General features: G+C 50.1%; 1 protein-coding gene across 4 annotated transcripts in view; it reads right to left on the bottom strand.

Annotated features, from left to right (window-relative positions):
* The window catches only part of DUSP22 (dual specificity phosphatase 22), a 47,573-nt gene that overhangs the window by 9,767 nt on the left and 11,892 nt on the right, over positions 1–25,914 (bottom strand). For 2 of the 4 annotated variants that reach the window (XM_055570437.1, XM_055570435.1), the window contains exons 3-4: positions 21,551–21,633; positions 4,173–4,222 (exon numbers count right to left, since the gene is read on the bottom strand). In XM_055570437.1, the coding sequence (XP_055426412.1) occupies positions 4,173–4,222; positions 21,551–21,633 (133 nt within the window). Of the gene's footprint in view, positions 1–4,172; positions 4,223–6,767; positions 6,900–17,191; positions 17,935–21,550; positions 21,634–25,914 lie in introns of those variants that run through there. The other 2 variants (XM_055570434.1, XM_055570436.1) reach the window with 2 other exon arrangements.

Below are 25,914 nucleotides of genomic sequence, written 5' to 3'. Positions count from 1 at the left end.
CCAAAAAGAAAGAAACATAGTCTAAGACTAAAAACTAGGTGTTTAAGTTGAATAGGTGAAATCTTAGAAAGCAACACACATTTTCTACACATTTCTCCTTTCTGCTACAAAGTCCTCAGGAGTTACGTATGTGCATTTCTGTCTGGAAATAGGACAGTACTCCAGGGCCCACCTACCTCTGATCTTGCAGAACTGCTTTTTAACATTAAAGAAAAATGTAAATGAGAGAAAAAGAGACATAAACTAAAGAAAACACACACAAAAAGACAGGAGGTGGGACAGACAAGGAGGGTCTACTGCTGTTTATTACAAGCTCTCTGCATCGCTGACACCTCTTCTCCCCACAAAAACCCCAAGAAATTTAGAGCCTGCTTGACTCTCAAGCCTCTGTTGTCATCAAGGCTCTGCTGTGAAGATGCAAACCTGCCAGCTCCTCAAAGAAGGCAAAATGATAACCATTCTCTTATGGTGTCTAAATACAGGCACCAATTTGAAAAATATTAAAACAAGAATGAATAAGCAGTGATACCTCCAACCACTCACTCTCAAGACACGTGAACACTCCTTTCCTGAATAAGTGGAAAATGGAAGCTAATTCTTTGGAGACACTTAGGGTCTGTAAACACTTTCACCACCTCACCTAAAGCTACAGAAATTATGTGAGATAGACATTTCACAGAGGAGAGAATGAGGTTACAATGACTCGCCCGAGGAAGCACACAGAGAAAGCAAAAGCAAACACTCCCAGAAGCCTCGGTTCACTCAACCACCGCACGTCGGCCACTGGCAGGAGGTGTGTGTGTCTGAGACAAAGCCTACGATGCCTCTAATTCTGCAAATCAAGCAGAACACACTGGCCTGGGTCGGGGTTGTCGCCACTAAGAGAGCTTGAACTTTCACGTTTCCTGACTTTGCAAGGCAGGGTGGTTGGGGGAACCGAGCTAAAATTCTGATGTGTTAACTGTCATCTCAAACCAGGTTTCTGCAATTTAAGTTCCTGGAAGATCAGAGGGGGAGTTTGTGAGGAGATGGCCAAGCCAGAAAACTGACCTTTTTGGAGCCTCTGCAGTGACTGAAAGCAGTTATTCTCCAAAGGTCATGGCCTTCTGACTGACCTAAGTAGCAAGAAGAATTCCTAAAGGGATGTGTGGGGAAAGATTTAGGATACTAACCTTAAATCCTATCCTAAGTTGGAAACAACTTTTTAAATCTGTTTGAATAAGCAATACAATTTTCTAGAATGTATTTTGTCTCTAAATATAACAACTCTTAGGCACCAAGAAGAAACTGCTTACCTGAAGGACCCTGGTTCTAGCCAGGTCCCAGAGCCTGAGGAGGCTTTGTGTCCTGACTGTCTACACTGGCTGGGGATACAGAAACTGAAGGTTTATGGTCAGCCTTCACATGCTCCTCTATCTGGTGAGTAATGAGCTCAGGGAGAAGGTCACACAGTCAAGGGTTCTGCCTGTCAGCGTCAGTAGACTTTCTGTATCATGAACTCATGCTTACCATTAAATTGCAGGCTGTGCTTTCCAATGAAACACCTGTAACAGGCAAGGAGAAACTCAAGGTGTTTCATAGGCTGTCTCTAAAGATATGAACTACACTCGAATTCCAAGCCTAGCTTCCCTATCTTCATAGAACTTCACTAAAGCAAGACACGTTTACAGAGCCATGGACGCTTATGTACCCAAAGCCTTACTTGTGTGTAAGCTCTGCTATTACTAATGGATCAAAAATAAACATTTCCCCAAAGACTCACCCACATGCCTACGAGCCTATGAGCATAACTTTATCTCTGATGAATTATGGTCTGGACCCCCTTTCCCAACTGCAGCACCCACCTGTCGACCAGCCTCTCATCCAGATACAAGCAAAGAGTTAAAATAAGGCAAATCTTACAAGACCTCTCTACATGTCTGGGACAGGGGAGAACTAGTTCAAATCTTACGAGCTAGTCCTCTGGGCCCAGGTTGACTGTTGCTGGGCTGGTTTTGCCAGAAGATCTGAGCAGACCTAGGAGATGCCAGAAGTCAGGGGACAGGCTACGGCAGCCTCAGTCCCCGGCCTTCCTGGGGCACATCCTCCTGAGCACCAGAATGGCCCTTCCTGTGACTCTCAGGCCACACCAATGCACTCTGAACAAAAACACACTCTTGTTTTCAAAAGTGCTTGGAGGTCACAAAGAAGACTTCCACACATGGCCTCATCTCCATAAATGCCAAAGGCAGGCCTTTGCAGACGAGAGAACTGGGGCTCAGGGGCCTTAGAACGACCTGCCCAAGGCTGATGGAGCTGGCCTTGAACCTGAGATTTCTAATGTCTGCACAGGGCAGGGTCGGGGTCCTCGCCCCTGGACATCAAGCCCAGTGCTGCCCCCTCCAAAGCACCAAAGCTGGAGAGTCCTGGCAGGCAGCATGGTCCAAGTACAGCAGCCATCTGCCCTGACTACAAATGCCGAGGGGTGCGGCAATCAGACTGCTCCAAACAGTCAGAATGCCAATCAGGTATTGACAAGTTCAACAGCATGTCAGAATCTCGGTTTGAGATAAGACCAGAGCAACCATTCTAAAAATAGCCACCAAAACATGGGCAGAAGCTTGCTGTGGGCTTGAGAGAAAGGCAGTGGCTCACTTCCTTCCGCACACACCGTGCCCTCCAACCACTTCTGTTTCTCGACACGACTAGTAACCAAGGAAGTTCTCTGATGCTTCTCCTCCTCCCATATCCAGGCTACTACTGTTTTCCTAGTGACCCTGTAAAGTCTTTCCTCTGTCATCTTCAATCTTAAAGAAGGACTTTTCCTGTGAAACATGGAGAGTCAGTGTGGAAACACGACCTTGGGTGGGAACTGCTGCCCCTCACCCAGGCCCCCCTGCCCCTTCCTGGTCAGACCTGCACCATCCGCCTTGCCCCAACCCCTGGTCTTCCCCACATAAGCTTATCTAACGATGCTCCCCTTTCCTCCAAACAGGTAGGATCTCACAAAATTCTTGCATAACCTGAGATGTCTCTGCTCTCCAGCAGTGGAAAACCAAGGCTGGCTGATGTTCAGCAGTGGGCAACCTTCAGGGGGTAAGATTTTTATAGCCTACATTTCTGTAATATAGGACTTATAGGCAATAGAGCTTGAGAGCCATGAAAGCTGAATGCTGACAAGCTCTTGGACTCCCAAATCCTCAAACTACACAGGCTCTTCCTGTTGAAACATAGCTGTGTGTCATCGGGAAGGGTCCTTGTGTCCGACTGAAGACAGGCAGCAAGAACGAGTTGGTCGATGGACGTTTGGGATAGCCGTGTCCTCAGCTCCTGAGCCTCTCAGCTGTCTGGCTCAAATCCAGGCTCAGGAAAAGGTCAATTGGTCCACATAACCTCCAGACACCAAGCAGGGTGGTGTCCCAGCTGTTACCTCATGGGTCTCCAATCCCTGTCCCCCATCCACCCAAGCCCAGTTCCACGGGCCTCATATGACCGTGAGGATGGGGATCTGGAAAGGAGGGTGATTATGACTCTCCTTGGATGGAGATGCTTCCAGCTGTGGGAAAGAGAGGGCAGGACCTTCCTCACCAGAAAAGCCTGGTCTCTCAACTCAGACAATCTTCCCAAGTACTCTGGCCGTGGGGTAGCCGCTGGCCAGTGGGGCTGCTGGACGCTCGGGACAGCGCTGGCCCAGATGGGAGGCGCTGCAAGGGTAAACAGCGCCCAGGTCTGAGGACTTAGTATGAATGAAACGACGTAAAATGCCTCGTCCTTAAGTGCTGAGCACGCGTTGCACCGGCAGTACTTTGGGTGGACTGAGTTGAATACAACGTATTATTCAAATTGCTGTGACCTCTCTCTTTCTTACTTTTTAATGTGGCACCTAGAAAATTTTAAATTACATGTGTAGCTTGCATTTGTGGCTCATGTTCTGTTCCTATTGCACAAAATGCAACAGTTTACAGGGAAGTGTGAACATGCTAAAGCATGGTTTGAGACACCCTTTACAAAGTCAGTCCCTGACACACACGCCACCCGAGCTGCTCAGTGGAAGGACCAGCCACCTGGAGCACAGACGGAGGGCCTCCGGTTCCCAGCAGGGCAGCTGCCAGGCACTGAGGTCCCTCTGCTCTGGTGACTGCACGTCCTTTCCCTTTAACATGTCCAAATAATACAGAAAGAAACCAACTTACAGGTTTTGAGATGGTGAATCCGCTGCTGGAATGCACAGGTATTTAACCCCCTGTGGAATGATAAAAACATATATAAAATAAAAAGATGATACTCAGTGGAGAAAAAAATTTAAAGGAACTATTTACTCGGGTCAAAATATAAAAAATAAAAAGGAGAAGTTTTTCACTCATCCTTTGTTGCCAAGGAACTGGGGGGAAACTTTAATTAAGGTTCCTGGTTACTTTCCATGACCATATGCACACGAAAAGCAAAATAATTAGAGTACTTCTCAGTAAGTATCCACTTACTGAGTTTCAAAACTACCACCTCCGATGCACATTCATATTCTCCCTTTTAAATCTATTTCACTTAAGACCCTGAATGGCCAGAAAGGCAGCACTTAGAACAGAAGCCTTGTCATGAAGACATGCTGTGTGTCAGTCCCAGGACAGGGAGAGCCGTAAGTCCACCGAAGAAGCGCTTGGACCTGCACACACTGGAAATGATTTGTTTTGCTTATTTTTCAGAACAGTAAAAGTTTATATCCCAAACTAATTTTTTTACAAGAATGACTCAGTTTGGAAAAAAATGAACTTCATATTGTTCACTATAAACATCTATAAAAATGTTTATGCAAATTCATGCTATAAAAATCATGCTGAACTCGAATTTTATTAACACCTCTTCTTTGAAAGGACTTAAGGTACAGTTCCAAAACTCTACAGTGTCAGGTGAAAATACAGAGTTCAGAAATCTCAGTAAACTTTTCAAAGCAATATGGCTCTATGAAGACTTAATCATGAATAAACCATTTTTAAACCTTTTTCTCGTGATAGCCTAATCAAACAGAATATAGCCACCATGTCATAAAAAATCAATGGGGGGGACATACCAGAAACTAGAAAAATAACTGACCTGAGAGTAAATGCAGGAGAAACATGTGGAATCATGGTGCCACCAACCACAAGTCCCTCAGCATTTGAAGCCATAAAACTATTATTTCTAAGTTATTTGCATTTTTTTGCAGTTGGACACTACAATTATAGTGTCAGCTCACATGGCTAGGAACTTTTGTGTTGCATTTGCTAGTGTTGCCTTGTAAGGAGCACGTGGTCCTTTGTGCTGTCGATCCCACACTCCAACACAGAAGCTACATGGACTGTTTCTCAACCTCTGCTGCTGGGTGCGGACCTGGGACCTGGTTTCGTCGTCTGACACACCTGCCTGAGGCAGATCTGGAAACGGGACATGGGAAGAGCCCAACAGGTGAGGAGCACCTGCTCAGCAGTGCAGGTGGCCGCCTGGGCGGGGAGTGCTGGGTGGGCGTGGCAGCAGGTCACAACGGGCAGTTGTGTACTGTGGTCTGCGTGTTGTCCCTGGAGCTTCAGAAGACAGCCTGTCTGTCCAGCTCTTCTGAGGAGACCGCAAGCCTGGACTTTTTCTTAAAAGGCCCCATTCTGCTGACAGGGCTCAGAGTGGAAGCTGTTGTCTGCAACTAAGAGCAGGCTTCAGTTCAGTTCAGTTCAGTTCAGTCACTCGGTCATGTCCAACTCTCTGCGACCCCATGGACTGTATAGCCCATGGAATTCTCCAGGCCAGAATGCTGGAGTCGGGAGCCTTTCCCTTCTCCAGGGGATCTTCCAGACCCAAGAATTGAACCCGGGTCTCTTGCATTGCAGGTGGATTCTTTACCAACTGACCTATCAGTTCAGTTCAGTCCAGTCACTCAGTCGTGTCCGACTCTCTGCGACCCCATGGACTGCAGCATGCCAGGCCTCCCTGTCCATCACCAACTCCCGGAGTTTACTCAAATTCATGTCCATTGAGTCAGTGATGCCACCCAACCATCTCATCTTCTGTTGTCCCCTTCTCCTCCCACCTTCAATCTTTCCCAGCATCAGGGTCTTTTCAAATGAGTCACCAGGGTTAGGGGACACAATTCCCCTGCCTGTCTCCCACCATAAGAGAGGCCAGAAACAACATTTTTCCTGCTTCTCTCTCTCTCTCTCACATACACACATTTTTAATTTTGAGTCAATCATTACATCTTCTAACAAAGGCCTCTCTGGGTTTTAAAGAAGATGAGTTTTATTGCTACTCATCCACAGAGCAGCTCATCACATGGGGCCAAACGTCCCACAGGCAAACGGGAAACGCAAGGTCCAGCTGTGGGGAAGAACATGAGCCACAGGTTGCCCACCTCCCCCCAACGCCCGCTCGAGCTTCGCCTCGTGGCCCACTGTCTCCTGCCTCTCTCTGTCCCCTGGCCCTGGGCTCCTCTGCTCGACTGGAAAAAGCGAGGCAACTGCCTGAAGTTCCAACACACCTCCTGACCACAGAGGTCTGCGAGCCCCGATGTGAGAGCAGGAAAAGGGAAAAGGAAACGATACTGTTGGAGGAGTCATTTCACACCTTCCCTCACGCAGGCCGCACAAGACGTGGTGTAGATACACTCGCTGATCAGCTCATAAGTCTCCATTGAAATGACTCACTCTTTTCCTTTTGTTCCCGAGGGAGGGTTGGCTGTGGATCGGGCCCAGAAGCTTGTGAGATGCCCCCCCCCCCACACGCGTCCCCCGCTCCCTGCCGACCGGTCCTCCTGAGCCTCCACTTGCCGTGCTCCTGGCGCCGCTGCTCTGGGCGGCTGGCCACCCAGCCACACGCGGAGGGTCCCTCCGTGGGGCGACATGTTCCAACCAACAGCCCCTCGATTCCAGCAGAATCCAGGGCCAGCCCAGCCCACGCGTCTGGCGGAGAGAGAGAAATGGAGTGGAGGAAGAGAAGGAGGCGGGTGAACAGCTCTCGGCCCACCCTCGACGCCGGCGTCCACGTGGGCTCGACACCAGTGTGGTGTGCCGGACGCACTCCGCTTCTTCGGGGTTCCCTGACGGGGTCTCCTTCCCTTTGGGGGTGCCCGAGGCACAAAGGGAAAGGGGCCGGCCCCACACGGCAGGAGAAAACCAGGCAACATGGCCAGGGGCGCCCCCTCTGGCCCCACAGAGGCTGAGGAGACTGCTCCGGCCCCGCGGGGCCCTCAGCCGGGCCAGCTGGGACGGGTGTGTGGCCACTACGGCATCCCATCTGTGACGCATCTGCGGAGGAACAAGCAGCCCCGGCCACAAATCTGGGGACCCTCTGCTTCAAAGAAAGACACAGAAAATATGAAATATAAGACCTTGTTCTTTCAAAGGCAATAACAACAATAATAGCCTTCCCTGGAATGATGCCTGGCACACAGCAGGTACTTACTAATGTCTGGTGAATGATGAGAACACATAGTCGTAGCATAGTAGAAGGAAAGAAAGCTATTGTGAAGTGCAAGCCTTATTCTGGTGACCACGATAACTAGAGCCACACCACGCGGGGGGCACACCACACACACACACTCCAGGTGTCAGCCTCCAGCCTGCCTGCCCCAGCGGGGCACTGTGACCTACAATAAGAAGGGAACAAACTATGCAAATGCAGTGAAGAAAGGAGTCAAAATTGCCAAAAAGGCTCAGTTGCTCACCACCCAGGACGTCTACTTATCCTGGCTTAGTCATTAACAAAGCACAAAGCATCTCCTTGGAGGCCAGAGTGCAGAACATGAGGTGCCTGAAAGAAGGCTTGTGATGCCTGCACACGTGTACAGTTCAGTTAATTACTAATTCAGAAAGCAGCCAGGGTGCCGGCAGCCTGAAGGGCCTTAGCGCTAACAAGAAAGCTGGACACACTTGAGATTATCCAATATTAGAGGACAGGGCTCTGCAGATGTTTCAGGATGATGTGGAATAGATTCATCTGCTTGGACCTAAAAAAAGGCCCACTCTGTAGTGCTGGAGTTCGCAGAGATAGGAATACGGGCCATGGTGTGTTTAGCTAAGCTATGGAAAGTTTAGCAAAAAAGAAAGGATATCTTATTGTGGGGCAAAATTCTACAGCAATCTGAAAAATTCATAAGTAATACAAATAGCACCAATGTTTCCATTACTATAGCATCCGTTTGGTGGCATTTCCTCCCTCATATTACCCCTATTATTTTAAAAACCCTAAAATCAATTATGTTTTTTGAAATAAAATTCTTACTAAATAAATAAAAATTCAGTATTTCCAAAAAGTGATTGGTCGAAAGGCAATTAACATTAAGCTTTTTTGGAACTGATAAATGTCAAGTTACAGACTATCAGTGTAGAGAGCTGGCCCTGAAGTGCAAAGACAGATTTCTTTGGGCTCCATGACACTTTGAATGTCCTCACATGTCCTGAGAATGGCATCAATACTGACAAAATGGGAACCAGAGGGAAGAAGAGGCAAAAAACATATGTGCTGAATATTCACAAGGCCAAGTGACATCAGTTAGTGTGACACAATGTAGGGAAATACAGGAAAGAAGGAAGAGTGCGGCGGGATTGCCAAGGACAGCTTTTTGGATGAAGCTTCTGCGTTAGGTTTTAAAAGAAGCAGGAATTAGCACTTGAGTGAGAAGAAAGTTCAGAAAGCATTCCAGAGGCTCGTCTTGAACAAAAGGTTAGAGCTGTCTAACTATATTCTCAAAAGTTCTAATACTTTTCAGTTTTCTGTTTCAACAAGCATAGTAACCACCAAGAGTAGGGTTTTCGCCTTTCTTGGGGCCTGAAACTAAAGATGACACCTAAAATGATACATAGGCAAGTACTTGAAAAGCAGGGCCAAGGCCTGATTTCAGGACTCGTCAAGGGATCAAACTCTCGCTTGTTTCAAGTACAATTTCTAAAACTCACTGCTTTTTTCTTTCTGAAACATCATAAGTAAGAGTCTTCTGAAGAACCTTGCTGACATTTTACTTTTCAAAGGAAAGTCAAACCCTGCAGAGCTGTGTTCTCTCTCCCAGGAAGGCTAACGGAGACCCCTTAGAGAACACTCCCTTGTGCCTACCTACAGCCTACGAGGAAACATCGGTGGGAGGCGAGGGGGCTCCTATGGGATGGATATCAGGAAATACAGGCGAAACGACGTAATCACAAGCCTCATTTTCTCATTTCTCCCCTTCAGTGTCAGCAGCAGAATGGGTGTGCACGGAGGTCCCCTGAAAAGACCAGGTTTCCTTCGACCGCTCGTTTGGGGGCTGCACCGCAGAGTCTGAGAAAATAAGCTGAGACCCCAGGAGAGCTCGTTTCACCACACTCCCAAAACGCTGAGACAGAAAATTAAAAAGAATTCAGCTTGAACTGTCTCACACCTGATCAGAAACAAGCCCACTAATTTAAAACAAGTCTGTCTCCTTGAGACACGCTCTCCAGCTGTCGTGTGGTATAATATACATAACACAGGATTAACCATTGTAAGCATAGAGCTCACTGGCGTTACATGTGTTCACATTCACATTCCCGCCGTCTGTCTCTAGAACATTTTCATCTTCCCAAAAAGAAACTTTCCCCACTAAACACTAACTCCGACCCTGCCTCAGCCCATCAGAACCTTCTACTTTCTCTACGAATTTGACAGCTTCTGAACTTTTATATAAACCTAAAGGTAGGTAAACCCTGAAAAAATCAGTCTGGGCACACTCTTAAAGGTCACAAACCCAAAAGATGGCAACTGCTGACCTGAAATTGCTTACGGACAAACGGGCCAGGTTTGACGGCCTCGCGGTCTGTTACTGCTCACCCACCCCAACCCCGGCAGAGTCTCACTGTGGAGAAAGCCCACGTGGAAGCCAGACCCAAGTCCTGGCACGCTGATTAGTATTTCTCCTCAGTTTAAGAACTGTCACCAGTTAGCGTTTTAAGGAGAAATAGTACAAATTATATGCACAGAGACTGCATCTGGACATCAGTGTAAAACCCTAAGCAGGGAAGGTCCAGAGGGTGGGGTCCCATGACCTCTCTGTTTAGCTGTTGATACCCCAGCAAAAGTCTCAAAGAAACTACTGTAGAAAACCACGCAGAAGGCAGTCCTCCCTTAGCTGCACGTAAAACGTCCGAAGTCCAGGCTCTAAACTGATGATGCATTTTCTTAACGTCCCCGTTGGCCACTGATTGTTCTGCACCAGCTAAATTTAGGAAACTCTACCACAAATAACAACTTCCAAGAACTCTGTGGTGCCCGGTGGGTGGGGAGGGGTGGGAAGGTCAGAGTGGAGAGACAAGATTTAGCCTTCAGTTTGATTTTGTGAGAAAAAATGCAAATGAGCGCCCTCCAGCACCTGTTGGCTTCTTTCAGGTTAGTCAAAAGATGACATGCATTTGACTTGTCAGGTCCACAGATGGAGAAGCCAAGTGCTTATTTTTGCTCAAACTCCTTTTGCTAAAGTGGGCACAGTCAGTGTGTCCTAGCTCCTTGGGCCTCACGGGTGGGCGATGGGGAGGCCACGCCAGCCACACCACCAACCCTCTTCCGGGTTCTTCCTGCTGGGGGTGTGCCTGATGGGACTCATGAAAACGGAGCATTTTAGGCACAATCTCCCCAAACCGAGCAATTCTATAGGGTCACTTAACAGGTGCCCTACACGACCATGCTGAAAGTCACCGTGGATGAAGCACTCTTTGGGAGTGATCGGTGCACAGTCCGGCTGTAAGAGACACAAAGGTGGAGCTTCATCTAACTGCCCATCTCAGCTGGTCAAACAGCCCGTCAGCAAAGCGAAGAAGACCCTCCCAAGCCCCGCGTTCTATCACAACGCCATCCCCCCAACCCACAGCTCGCCTAGCCCACCACCTGGCTGCTGTGTCTCAGGTGCCCTGTGCTCCCCAGGTCCCGTGGGTCCTTCTCTCCCTCAGGAGTCTGGGGGGCGGGGGTGCTTCCTCAGAAAGCTCTCCCCACCTTGTCTCCCTGCTCCAGGCGGACTCTAGAGATGACTGCCCTAACTGCTGCCAGGACAGGACAGTGTTGGTGTGGGAGGATCGGGCTCCCCGTCAGACTGTCCCCGTCGAGTTGGGTCCTCGCTCAGTTCTTGCTGCAGCCTAGCTCCTCTCTCTCCAGCCATCATCAATAATGGGTCACTGAAAGAAGGGAGGGGATCCATTTTTAGAATCTTAAACTCCTGCGTGCCTTGAAAGCCTATGTCCAGGGAGCCAGCGCCCCTGTGGCTGGCAGGATGCACAGCCCCGGCTGGGCAGCCCGACAGCCTCCATGTGCATGTCCTGCGTGCTCAATGGCTCCGTGGGACGCATGGGCCGGACCCACTAACCGTGGAAAGCCATCCCTGCGGTGGAGGCAGGCCGGGCGCTCAGGACTTTGCAGGTGTGCATTGATTGCACTGGGGACGCAGTAGCCCCAAGCTTCAGGCCTGATGTGGGCTCCAGGAATATGCAGGCTCTGTCACTGAGGTACACCTGGCTGCGAACCCTGCCACCCAGCCATGAGGACAGGAGCTGACACACAGGCCCATGTGCATCGGGACACAGCCTCGCCTGCCATCTGCGTGTCACCCATGGCTCCTGTCACGACATGGATAAGAGGGGAGGAAGAGAGCACCCTGACGCACTCACCACCTGGCCCTTGACGGACGTGTACCGAGCCCTGCTCACATGGAGACGCTTCCCATAGTTCCGTGATGACCAGGAGCCCGTCTCTCATGCGGGAGGCGTGGGGACACGGCGCTCGTGCTCAGCGCCGCGCCTTGCTCCCTAGAGAGAGGGGCCGAGGGGTCCTCCGGCACAGGACTCGCTTAAACAGGGAGATGAGAGCCAATGTCTGGCACACTGCGTGGCCGCGAAGGAGCAAGGTCTGCGCGTTGCTGCCAGCACAGACCAGGCACAGAGAGGTCGCGGGGCCTGGAGGACCGTGTGCCAGCTGCCTGGACCGCACGAGGCCCACCATCCTCACCTTCTGCAGGAAGGACGGTGCTGGATGCTGCCTCGGGCAGGAGCAGAACGTTTGGGATGTTGTCTGTGCTCCCGCACCTGAGTCCGGACTCCACCCATTGCAGTGGGACGAGACCTTCCTGCAGGCTGCCAACACGTCCTCCGGCGCATTACTGAGCCTCAGAACTTGAGCAGCTTTTCCTAAGCAGCATTCCAGGTCCCTTGGGCATGACGCTGCATCCTCCAAATGGGATTAGACCCCCAAAAGGGTTAGCAAACACGGACCCAGAGCAGGGCGCTGTCCCTAGCCTGGCAGCTGGCCAGTCCTGTGGGGGTGGGGTCAGATCAGGACACACAAACGCGGAGCCGGCCAGCGCATGAGCCCATGACTCCCGCCTCCCCTGGGTGTTAGCAAGTGAGTCCTCTCTCTCTGAGGGAGGTACGTGTAGGGGTCAGAGACCACTGAGCTCCCTGGCGCATGGGTCACACTGCAGTGTGGGTGCCCAGCCTCCAACAGGACCGGGGGCTTCTTCTTCATTTGGCTCTAAGGCTGATCAGCGTCCCAGGCTTCCTTGAAGCTCAGTCTTCACCAAGCCCTCCCTCCCTCCCCACCAGCTGCCACTGAAAGCAATCTGACGGCTATTTTTATTTTGACAGCTGCATCCTCTCGCAGTGGGCACAGAGGGGAGAACAGTGTGGGGAGGCCAGCAGTCCCTGGGATGGGCAGGACCTAGAGAGGCCTGGCAGAAAGCACTGACCAGGAAGCCACGGCGAGTGCAGGGGCTGCAGCAGGAGCCTGAGAAGGGGCCGGTTCAGGCGCACGAGTCAGGGCGTCTGTATGAACGCAGCCTGACTTCAGTCACTTTGGGTCCATCTGTGGATCTGGGTATGGCTTCCACCTAGAGGCTGGGGGACTGGTCTGGTTGAACAGGTAAATTCAGGTTGGACCAGGCCCACCATCGCCAGGCCCCAACCACTCTGAGGGCCAGCACAGTCTGGAATGACCTTTAAATGTCTTGGCTTAAGGACAATTCCGCAGACCAGAAGGCTGAAGCTGAGCTCTGGGCTCCACTCTGCTGCCCTGGATCCCAGGTGACCACACGGGTCAGGGGAGCATCCCTCCCGGCTAGGGGAGCAACACTGGACGGCCTCTCCTTTCTCAGGCTCCGGCCGTGGTTCCTGTAGTTGGGACAGGGTCCACAGCTGGCCCTCCAGAGAAGGAGGCTCCCACTCAGACCCAGATGCACAGTGTCCACTCCGGCAGCCAGGGCTGCAGCAGCCGCGGCTTGCCGCCCCTCACCACACAGCCACTGGTCTTCCCTTGAACGAGAGGGCAGAGCTGGTGGAGACACCCTGCCCAGTTACGAATGCTGAAATGACATCTGTGCTCCTTGTGGTGACAACTGAAAGGAGAGAAACAGTTTCTCAATCCAGACCTGGGGCCCGACACCAGCCTCTGCCTCGGGGCACACACAGGCTCCGAACCATCCCAGGAGTCAGAGCACGAGAGGGGACGGCAGGACCTCGGCCACAGCGAGGCCAGCCTACCGTCTGGGGCCGCTGCTTCCCCCAAGCTTCGGGCCAGGTGGGCCCGCTTCCCTTGCAGGCCTGGCAGGCGCAGGGCCCATGGGCAGCAGCTACCAAAGAATGAATTATAGGAGCACCTGCAGGTAGCAGATTTGCTTAAACCAGTCTTCAGTAAACCAGGCTACATTTAAATTAGTATTTTTCCTGTGGCTAAAAACAACAACGGCCCCCAAACAGCCGTTTAACTCTGCTTTGGGTCTTAACCAACTAACCACCTTTAACTGCTCATTCAAACTCCTGACTGTAAAGTTGAAGGCCCTTCTCCCAAGGAGCCTGCAACACCCGCAACACCCATGGGCCCGCCGCCGGCCGCCACAACACACCGGGCTCCCACTGGTCTGCTGCACTGTCCTGACCTGGACCCAGAAACATGCTGACACTGAGGCCCCACGAAAGTGAGTCCCGTCAGGCTGTAGCCTTTCTAAGACAAGAGCGTGTGCTCCATCAACCTAAGGCATGGGTGCAGCTGCAGCATGCCCGCCGTCTCATTGCTGACAGTCCTTCAGCTCTGCCGACTCCCACCTCCTGGGAAGGAAACGGGAGTGTGTCACCTGACTGTTCGTGAACCTTTGCTGACTGCTTCACACAAGATGAAGCTCAGACTCCTCAGCTTGACAAATGAAACTTCCCCTGATCATCCCTGTGCCCTCTACAGCCTGGCTCCCTGCAGACCTGCTCTGCTGAGCCCTCCGGCGTCCCGGAGCCTGCCTGTGCCTGCGCACCTGGGCCCCCCCGCAGGTGCTGCCCGCACCCCAGGTCCTGCCCCTCCCCAGCTGCCCCCTGCATCCTCCAGGGGCGCTCCATGGTGCCGGCCCCATGGCGAGGCCTGCAGGACCTGGCAGGGAGGTGGCCCCAGCCCCTCAGCTCTGCAGCTAAGGCACAAGTCTGCACGTTTTTAGGATTTCCATGCCTATCTCCTGGTGCTGGGCCGCACCTTACTTCTCACTGTCTTATACCTAATCCCTGCTATGAGGTATGTATTCAACTAGCATTTGCTGAATGTGAAGGAATAACGCCCAATTTAGCCAAAAAGAGAACTGAAGATGGCACCACCCTCGTCCCACCATGCTGACCACCCTAGCCACTCGGTACCCAGCCGCCATCCACACGTGTCCTACGTCCCCAGGGCTCATTTCCCCCTTCCTGACCATTCAGGAAGGGCTGGTCCCACTTGAGACACACCTCCCCCGGAACCGGACATACCAGTCCTGCCAGGCTGCCTCATCACTCCTCTTTACAAAGTCTTCCCAACCTCCAGCCCATGGAGCGAGGCTCTTCACGAAGAGACCAGCAAGTGCCCTGGCCACCTGCTCCGGCTCTCGCGGGCCGTCCTGTCGCAGTGTGTCCAGGCTGCCGTTCCAGCTGGAGCAGCGGGGAGAGGACACGGTCCTCACCTCTCCTGAGCCCTTGGTTTGCGAGTCCCGGCAGACCCTACCCCCATCATATCCCCTACTGAGGACTGGGAGGGGTCTGACCCAGGAGCACCCCCAACCCCTGCATGAGGAGCAGCGCTTGGCACTAATCTGAGGGCCTGAGCACACAGGGGGCTCAGCAGGAAACGCTCATGAAACTGGGACTTGAGAGGGAAGTCTAGGAAGGAGAGTGCTGTGCGAAAGTCTTCACTTGAGTGGAGAGGCTGATCGGTAAGTGTGCGAAGTCAAGAGACCACCCACAGCTGAAGGGCAGGGGCTCCAGGGAGCCAAGCAGTTAGCACAGCACGCTCACTCAGAGATGAGAAGGCCGCTTTCCTCTCTAGAACCAGTGACCTCCGACGACTTCTGCCCCTCTGGGCCATCCAAGCTGGGATTCCAGCTCCAGACCTCCACTCGACACAGAGGGCAAGCAGCCAGGGGCCGGTGTTGGTGGGGGGGCCACCTTCTTTGCACTTGACTGCCCCCACACACGGAACTCAGACACAGCTGGATTTAAGAAAGAGAGATTACTAGACAGTTTTCGATACCTACCATAATCATTTCTATTTGAGTCATTTCTATTTAAGTCTGGGGTTGGCTTCAAACAAATTTACCTCAACACATGAAAGCTGCAAACCTTTGGTACAGGACGTGCCACCGAAGCTCAGAGACTTTAGTGGAGAGATGGCAACAACTGTCAGGCTGAGAACTGCCCCAGGGCCGACAGCTTTCAGGGCCCTGAACCTCCCCAGCAGTGACACGGGCGCCGCGGTGGGTGATGCCAGTACAGTGACAGAACGCATCCACTCCAGCCACTCCGATCAGGATTTCCTGCCCGGTGTTCAACTTGTATCACCAGGGGATCTGTGAACTCTACAAGGGTATAAACTCACTCAACTGAAACAATCAGAGGAAAAACACAGCTGATGCTGCTAATAAAATGTATACAGTCAGAAAGCGTGTCACGGCCGTCTCCCCTCTGAAGACCAGGATGGCTGAGAGAGGCGCTTTGTGGGCACTGACCACAGATGACACGCACGCAGCATGTCTGAGGTCACACGTTTACATGTGAATCCATGGGGGACATTGTTACCAAACACAGAACCCGTTCCAGCCATGCCGAGACATCCAAGTGCAGCCTGCCTGTCACTGCTCTAGACTCCAAGAGGTGGCCACCTGCTTATCTTCCTTTCATGATCCCGCCACCCAAAAAGATACTATGAGGACCCTCCCATTGAGGAAAATAAGTAAGAAAAAAGTGACACTCTGTGTTCCCACCCTCTTCTCTTAACCGACTCCCTTTTGTCAATCCTAGGAGTATGACATGGTCCTTGCAAACTCTTATCTGTGCCTTTACACACATATATGTACGTGTATGCATGCTAGGTCACTTCAGTTGTGTCCAACTCTGCAACCCTAGGGACTGTAGCTTGCCAGGTTCCTCTGTCCATGGGATTCTCCAGGCACGAATACTGAAGAGGGTTTCCATGCCTTTCTCTAGGGGATCTTCCTGACCCAGGGATCAAACCCAAGTCTCCTGCATTGGCAGGCGGGTCTTAACCACTAGCACCACCTGGGAAGCCCCATATTTGTACGTACTGGAGTCCATTATTAATGTGTAATTTACATAAGTGGGGTCATAGTGTGGATATTATTCTACAACTTGCTTCTTTTGCTCATCAGTTAACTGTTTCCTCTGCATACGTATAAGCCCTATTCTTCTTTTTCAATGGCTGCAGAGTATTTCTTTTCTACAGAGGCATCACCACTGACCAGGGCTTTTCTGCTGGGTGTGCAGGTCAGCTCCAGTTTCCTGATTACAAGCAGACCTGCAGGGAGCCTCCTGCCCACACCTGTGTGCCCGGGACTAGGTGTGTGGTGTCCAACAGGCTCTTGCTCATGGCAGTAGTTCCTGTGACTTGAAGGTCATGGACAGGAAGGGGCTTGGGGTCCTAAGAGCCAAGCTGGCAAGGTCACCAGGTCGGGAGGAGGGCAGAGCTGGCTCTGCCTAGGAAGCCTCTGAGGAAGACAAGTGGGCACAGGTCTCCCTGTGAATTGGAATGTGGGCCTCAGCTTCCCACGGTCTGCCTCCAAGCCCCCGGAGCCTGAGACGAGGTCTCAGCGAACTCTGCCCCAACCTCACCTGCCTTGATATGGGAAGTCTTCTTTTAATTAATCACCCACTGTCCGTATCTGAGACTGCACTGTCCTTGTAGGACCAGACTTCTGATGCAGACCCAAGGCAGCTGAAAGACCACTGAGACCTGTCAGGGAGTCACAGGAGCGTCACTTGGTGGCGGGAGCTTAGTAACAGGCTCTTCTGGACTGCAGGCCACACCAACTGCGTGTGCTGAGCATCTGCACACCGGGCTTCCTGACTGTGGGGGTGCCCGGGGAGGCAGCCCTGCACTACCTGACCTCTGACCTCACAGAGCACTGTGGTCAGTGAGACTCCACTCTTCTTCCACACCCTGAAGTCCGGCACATACCCCTAGAGACACGGCTTCTCACCTGGCGGTGAAGCTGAAAAGCACTCGGCACAGAGTCTGTCAGAAGCACACTCAGAGCCAGAGCCAGGCTGAGTGCTGGGGAGACCAAGAAACCCACTGCCTGCAGTGGCCTAGGACCAGCCCAGGAGGACAGAGGTTAGACAGCCATTTGATGACCACAGACATTACAGGGAAAGGGCAGCAGGCCCGAGGCTGGCAGGCACTGCAGTGTCCTTCTCAGACCAAGAGCTGGGCCCAGCTCTGAGGGATGGGAGGACTCGTCGGGAGCGGGGGCAAGAGGAGGGAGAGAGAGAGACGTGGACACAGAAGCAAGTCTCTTAAACTTCAAGTGCCACTGCACACCTTGGATGGGCTTGTTTACATCTGGGAAGGCAGCAAAGCTTCTGAGGGCGAGAAACGGAGGGGGCCACCAGACAGACAGGTGGCAGGGGACCAGGCCCCTCCAGGAGCCCCTCAGGCGCTCGGGACCACCGTCCACACAGACCGGCGTCTCTGGGAGACACACACCTGTATGTACAGACACACAGACACAGGAAGGGTCAGAGCCAGCAGAAGTGGTCAGCTGCAAACAGAACCAACAGTGTTAAATTCTGAGCCTGGACACCTCAAAAAAAATGTTTTTCATGTTAAAGAAAATATAAAACAGAATCACCAGGAATAAATGCTGGCCTATAAAAACATCCTAATCTGGAAAGCAAAAACAAATGCATAAACGGTTCAAAATACAAGTCACAGCTCAAAATGGGAAGAATATCCAGGCTGAACTCAAGCTCAGAAGACCTGTCTGGCATGCACACAGTGCCCTGTTGTGAATATGCGTATGCAAACTATTTTTTTTCTATTTAATCTGAAAATAGAAATCACTTTAAAATTAAATTCTTTGTGTCATTAGCCCAGTGAAGGAATGAGAATACTTTAAAAGTATTTTTGTTAATAGTGAAAAATAGTTGTTTCCTGCAGGTGCTCTGGTTAAATACCAACATGAAAAATGAAACAAACTCTGAAATTCTTACATTAGAGAGACAGGCCTCTGGTTCTTTTCTCAGGGGAAGGGAGAAACCTTTCATTGCTCAATATTACTTCCTCAGCACCTACAAACAACATGGGGTTTCTGATCTGAAAGAGCGCTGTCTTTCTGAGAGCAGTTTTCACCACCCCCTCAAATCTGGAGCAACCAGTAGGCGCTGAAGACACAGCTCACAAAAAAGGGAAACGTTTTCAGCAAAGGCCCGGCCCTCAACGTGGAATCAGAGGAAGGGATGTTCCTCCTTCAATGTTATAATTACAGTTTGGGCTTAATTCCTATTTGAAATTAAGCTACGAGGCAATGGCCCTTCCCCAGCTCTGCCACTTGCTAGAGGTGACGTGCTAGGCCCCGGGTCCGGTTACGCCACAGCAGCTAGGATGCTGCCATGGTGCGGGCTGGGCTCCCGGGCCCTGGGGATGAGCAGGTGGTCCCGTGGAGGCAGGGCCATGCCAGGAGGCATGACTTGGCACTCCCCCAGCCAGAGTCTCCAGATCCTTAGAACTTCCACTAGGATGTGACAGGACTAAAACCTCTCAATTTTAGACAGTAACTACCTCCCCACGTCTAGCCCGCCCCAGCCCGGGTCTGCCCAGAGAAAGCTGGGGTGCATTCCATAAACACTCTGGGCTTTGGAGACTCCAGACAGGGAAGGAGGTGGCGGCTCTGTCGTCTCCTGTGCCCTGCCCCGCTTGCCCTCGCCAGGCTGGCTCTCAGCACGGCACATGCTCCTCCCTCTCACCCCATCCTGGTCCTGCTCTCCTCCAAGGGTCAGGACCAGTACAGCACTGAGATAACTTCCCAGATTCATCTCAGCCTGGTGAGATTATGGCTTCTGGAACTGAGTTTGAAATTTAAGAGAGACGACTACATTTATGCATCAGGCAGAGGGCTCAGTCAAGGTCTAGCACTCTCAGGACCCTGGCGGACTCCCTCTGTCCACTCCCTGAGGGCGAGCAGGCCCATTCACATCACTTTAATGCCTCTGTTTTCCCCACTTGTGCAATCAGAGAAACTATTGCTTTCATGTTTAAAATAAGAACATACTCATGAATCACTCGTGAAGTTAAAAATGAATAAAATAAGAAGGGCAGTGATAAACTATGCTATGCTATAAAACAGAGGTCTAACTTGAAGTAAACATGAAATCACAGGAAAGTACTTACTGAGTGAGATAGTAACAGCAGCCAAAGCCTGAAACAGGACATCTCCAAATCAAAGAGGCCGTCTCGTGGGGAAAAGGCACAGGGCCCCTTGTTTCTCACAGGGAATAAAGAGGATACGCAGTCACGGCTGGCGAGGGGACACAGTTTGCCCAGAGCACTGAGACCTTTACATCGACAGTGTTCTGTTTACACCAGGCTGCAAGCGCATGGGCTCCACTCGCCAGCCCTCCAGCCCTTGTTCCTGTGTGTAAAGTGGGGGGGTGGGACAGGTGAGGGCGGGGCTCTTTCCTCCTAGACTTGAAGGCCAGCTCTGTGGGCAGAAGTGGCCGTGGCACAGACTCCCAGCCGGCTTCCTACGTGACAGCGGCTGTGGGCAGCGGGGTACAATGCCACGAGGCAGCCTGGAGGGTCAGGGTAGGCAGGACGTCGATGCAGTTTATTAAAATAAAGGAAACCTAAGCCTCATCTTGGAGAAGGCAATGGCACCCCACTCCAGTACTCTTGCCTGGAGAATCCCACGGATGGAGGAGCCTGGTGGGCTGCAGTCCATGGGGTCGCTAAGAGTCGGACTCGACTGAGCGACTTCACTTTCACTTTTCACTTTCATGCATTGGAGAAGGCAATGGCAACCCACTCCAGTGTTCTTGCCTGGAGAATCCCAGGGACGGGGGAGCCTGGTGGGCTGCCGTCTACGGGGTCGCACAGAGTCGGACACGACTGAAGTGACTTAGCACCAGCAGCAAGCCTCATCTTGTGATTAAAGAGGAAGTCAATCATGATCAGCTTACATTTAACTTATCCCCTAGGCCATAGCTTGGCCATGTGTTTAAAAAACTATTGTTGATACATGGAAAATGGATACCTATTTTCAAAGGAGATGTCAGCCTTCGAAACAATGATGCTTTGTTGCTGTGGTTTCCAATAAAACCATGCTGCAGCACAAAGTATAGCACCTTAACAAAACCATGAGACAAAGCAGCAGAGGGAACTGCGAGCTCGGATCCAGAGAAAGAGCCTGTTCACCTCCTGTGGTCCTCTTATGGTGATGTCGTCAGTTGAATTGCTTATTATTCTAAGTTCTCATCTTTTTGGATACTGACTGAAATCTGGCAGCTCTAATGGCCAGGTAAAACTGATGACTTTGAAATAAGAATATATTACGTACTCTTGTATAATATGAATTTTAGTGAAAACTGCTTGAATGACGATTCTTTCAGAATGAGCCACACCTCCCTTCCAGTACCCCACCCTGAAATAGAAACAAACACACACACACATCTCACAACCATATTCACACTATTTTCTGAAAAGAGGTAGCTTGGGCTTTGTCAAGGCTAATAAACAGAGAGAGACTGTGCTCCCAGCCAACAGCTCAAACCATCCATTAAAGTAAAATTGAAGATGTTTTTGGAATCAGTGTACAGGCAGACACATTCTATTTACTTTAAAACCTGAAACACAACAGCTTCTTCACTGACCGTCTGCAGAGAGAAGCACTAGAAAATCTCTAGGGGCAATTTATCCTCAGAGGCCTTGTTTTCCGAAATGCAAATGATTGACAATTGAGCTCAAATGGAAAAAAAAAAAATCAGGAAACAAGCAGCCTGAATTCTTTGGGATTCTAAAACAAGAGGTAATTTTGAAAGAAATGAAAATGGGTTTTAAATGTCCTTAAAATCTAAAGGAAAACACTGTATCAGCCTGTTCTTCGGTGTTAAGCCAAGAAAGTCAAGGTAGTGACATAACAGGAGCATGGTGAGAACAAGAAGCACCCACTGCCAGCCCAGCCCAGCCAGAGGCCCAGGCCCAGGCGTGGCCAAGCACGGGTTAGCACAGCCAGGACACGGAGCTGTTGCTGCGGAGCACACACTGCCTGGCCAGCTGCCCCGCCCAGGAGCACAGCACAGACAGGTGCACAGGTCAGCACCCTCACCTCCAGCATCGGCCTGGCGCTGTCGTGCACAGACAGAATGTGTGTCACCTTGTTCTTGCTCAACTGCTCTGCATCTCTGGCATCTGTCACAGAAGAAAGGGGGGACATTTTAGTATTTTCTGCAAGTGAATACTCCTTAAGGAAAAAACACAAAATTACTTGCATATTTCTTTCTTAAAAATTCGTAATTGAATTGTGGTGCTTGAGAAGACTCTTGAGAGTCCCTTGGACTGCAAGGAGATCAACTCAATCAATCCTAAAGGAAATCAACCCTGAATATTCATTGGAAGGACTGATGCTGAAGCTGAAGCTCCAATACTTTGGCCACCTAACCCAAAGAGCCGACTCACTGGAAAAGACCCTGATACTGGGAAAGATTGAGGGCAGGAGGGGAAGGGGACAACAGAGATGGCTGGATGGCATCACTGTCTCAATGGACGTAAGTTTGAACAAACTCCAGGAGATAGCCAAGGACAGGGAAGCCTGGTGTGCTGCAGCCCATGGGGCTGCAAAAGTTGGATACAACTTAGCAACTGAACAATAAAGGGAATCTAGAGTTATTGCTTTTAGGTATTCTGCAGATAACTCAGTTTATTTCTGACTGACAAGTCTTTTGATACAAAGTGGTCATATAAAACTTAAAAAGTATGTAGACTGATAAATATTATAATGATGATTATTGCTGTTTAAAGGAAATGAACCACTAAGTCATGTTGTAGCTGATGCTTATTAAGTTGCAGACCCTCACGTTAGCTATTCACATGAAACATGGAAAAAGAAAGATATTTCAAATATTTTTAATTACCTCTTAATGATTAGGAATCTAAATTAAAATTAAATACAAAACAATCTTCTGTCTAAGATACAGGAACCTGCCAGAGACTAATCGACCTAATGTCAAATAGCAGGAATGGGACCAGATGCAGGTATGACGTGGTTTGTGACTGCATCCACTTACGCTAAACTAAAAACAGGTACTTAATGGAAAGTCCAGACAAAGCAGTTCATAAGTCATCTGGCTATTAAATTATCTGCATGTGAAACTAAGGAGATACCAAATTATATTCCCTTCCTATGAACCCACCCAGAGAAGAAAGCCACGCGAATCCCCTCAAGCTGGAACTTCTGCTAATCTACAGAACAGGGTGCAGCAGGAGACAAGGAGGTCCATTCCCCCGGGACACGTTTTCTAAAGTGATACAGGGTAAGATGATTGAAAACCAAATGTCTGATCATTCTGTTTCTGGAGAATATTAACGTCATGAGAAAACACTCAGGATGTAGCATTAAACAGGGGAAAGGGGAAGCAGGCACCAAACTATAAATACAATATGAACTCAACTTGTAAAAACACATAAAGACAACACACAGAGGGGACAGCTGTTGTAAGGAATCAGCCTAGACAGTGACCATCGCGAAGAGACAGAATTATGTGTTAAGTTTTTTCTTTATCGTTTGTGTGTGTGTGTATTCAATACAGATGGCTGTAAAAGTTCAACATGCCTAAGAACTACCCAGATTTTTTTAAAAAGGCAGATTCCTGGGCTCCAACTTAGTTCAGGGTCTACGGCAGGGCCACATTCCAAATAAGCCTTAGTGAATAAGAGTAGAAACGAAGAAGCACCGTTCTAAAACATTCTGCAATAAGCATATACCACTTATATAGTCAGGAAAATAATCTTTAAAAGTAATATAAAAATGTTGGCTTTTATTTTGACTCTCTTAATTGCTCCAACCACCTCAAACAGCCTCTCAATCCATTACATGGGGACTCATCTAGCCACCCAGCTGCCAACTACACCAAGTTGTGATCTAGGTGAGCTTTGAACTTGGCAGGAACTGGACTTATTTAGGGTCCACAGACAGGCATCCCCCACGTTTTAACTCAAATGTGATTTTCCAATCCCCACCAGACTGTACATTTTGGACAAGTAGTGAAACGGTCAAGCTGGAGCATTAGGTTCCCAGACAAGGTGAGGCAGCCAGCAGGAGAGGAATTCGGAGCCGCTGGGCTGGGAGGGGCATGGGGAGGGTCTGCACGGGTGGAGGAGACACCGTGGGCCAGGATCTTCCAGATTCTGACTCCACCCAGGAACGAAGTTGGAAAATCAGTAATTGTTTTGTTATTGTTCAGTTGCTAAGTTGTGTCCGACTCTTTGTGACCCCACGAACTGCAGCACACCAGGTTTCTCTGTCCATCACTATCTCCCTGAGTTTGCTCAAACTCATGTCCATAATAATTGTTTACATATATGTTCTTTTTTCCTTTTTTTAAAAAGCAGTGTTACTGAGACAGAACAGCAGTGGATAAACAGACACAGAAGACAGGCCTAAGGACATGGGGGTGGAGAGGGAGAGATGCGTGGAGAGATTGAGGTGGGGACTTACAGCACCTCATGCAAAACTGCCTGACTCAGGAAACCCGAACAGGGGCTCTGTGACAATCTAGAGGGGTGGGATGGAGAGGGAGATGGAAGGGAGGTTCAGGAGGGAGGGGACACCGATGACTGATTCTTGTTGATGTATGACCGAAAACAACAAAATTCTGTAAAGCAATTATCCTTCAATTTAAAAAATAAAGTGGAAAAAAAAGTGTTACTGAGATAATTCACCCTTTTAAAGTGTACAATTCAATGGTTTTCAGTATATTCAGAATTGTCTAACCATCACCACAACCTAAATTTAGAATATTTTCATCACCCCATGAATATACATTTGTAACACAGATTAAGGTAAACAACAACAAGAAAGGTGGTTTGAAGTCAAAATTACTTTGTTTTGAACATAACCACACTTGGTACCACAAATCAGAAGAACTGATTGCTGGGCCCTTAAGAACACAGAAGTGGCTCCTGGAGACGCCCCTGCTCCTTCTGCTCCTTGCGTTCCCAGTCCAGACCGAGCCTTTCTATTCTGCGGTAGCGCCATCCGCACACACACACCGTAGGACAGCTCTTCCCACAAGCATGTGTCTGTCCACACGTGTAAGGGCACTACTGAGGACGGCATCCATTCTTCAGGACTGCAAGTGGCTGGTGGGCGGCTGTCGACAGCCACAGGCACGGTGGCAAGGAGCACACGTGCAGCCGGAACCGGCCTTGGGGGCTCAGCCCGCCCACCCGCACGCGCACGAGCTCTCCCTGAGCAGGGAGTCCTAGGAGAACTCAGTTCTCTGTGACTCAAAGCAAGGTCTGCCATCGGCAAGTGTGCTGGAACTGCTGGCAGAAGTCCTGAATTTGGTTGGTTTTTATTACAGTTTTTTGATTTGTAAAAATATTCACCCAGCAATTCTACACCCAAGAATTTATCCTAAATTCCATATTGTTTCCAAACTCAAAGACATTCCCCTCTCCCCATGAAACCATTAATAACAACTCATTAAATAACCATAAAGATGTTCATGCATTCCAGCCCAACTCGCCTACCTGCCACAAAGCACTCGCTTTCTCAGAACAAAAAAGCTTACTAATTTAGGAACTCCAGGACTATTTTTAACACCTTCTAGCAGCGATGAGCAGCTGTCAGTCCAGTGTGCTCAGAATTCTCTTTAAGGCCAATTAGCTGCCCTCTGAGCCCAGCGGGGAAGAAGACGTGAATATCAGGGCAGAGATGTCAGAGATTGTTTTAAGAGTCAGTGTGAACCTGAACTTGCAGATTTACACAACGAGAAAACAGACAGGAGTGTGTTCCAGTGCGTGTGTCTAGAAAGGGAGGCGTGGTGAGGAGGGACTCCCCACCAGCACGGCAGGCTCCTTTCTGCCTGTGTCCGGCCCATCCAGGACAGCACACCTGCCCTCCCCCACACACAGGGGGTGGGGCCAGCCCCTCACCCCTCCCCTCCCCTTCCCTCCCCGCGCACTTTGCTCTGTGGCTTTCTACTCACCTTTGCAACTACAGAGCATTTTGAGACAAATAAGCTAAAAATGAAAAGTCAATAGCTAATAGCATATCAGTAAATATCAGAGAAGTTGCAGAGAAATGTGTGATAAGAATAATCAGCTAGAGATGAAACTGCCACTTATTTTCCCCAGGCGACTAAAAAAATAGGTCTTTGAAAATTTATTACTAACTAGAAAATAAAAGTGATAAAGATGATAAACAAGTTATATGACTGCTAAGTGTGCCTTTTAGCCATCCTCTTTTGATAGTAAAACTCCAACATGTGTGTACAGTTAAAGGAAGGTCAGAGGTCAAGGTGGACCCTGCAGGGCTCTCTACACCACTCTGAGCCATGGGCCAAGACGTCGGGGTACAAGGGTAAGGCTACCGGCCGTGGTCCCGTCCAGACCAGACTGCACACACTGAGTTCACACCTCGACTCCATCACGCATGAGAGCCTAAAGCTGAGCTTTAAAAAAGCAAGC

This window comes from Bubalus kerabau, chromosome 3 (genome assembly GCF_029407905.1).
Source record: "Bubalus kerabau isolate K-KA32 ecotype Philippines breed swamp buffalo chromosome 3, PCC_UOA_SB_1v2, whole genome shotgun sequence".
NCBI classification, from domain to species: domain Eukaryota; kingdom Metazoa; phylum Chordata; class Mammalia; order Artiodactyla; family Bovidae; genus Bubalus; species Bubalus kerabau.
The sequence above is the reverse complement of the archived record's forward strand: the minus strand, read 5'-3'. Positions and strand labels throughout refer to the sequence as shown.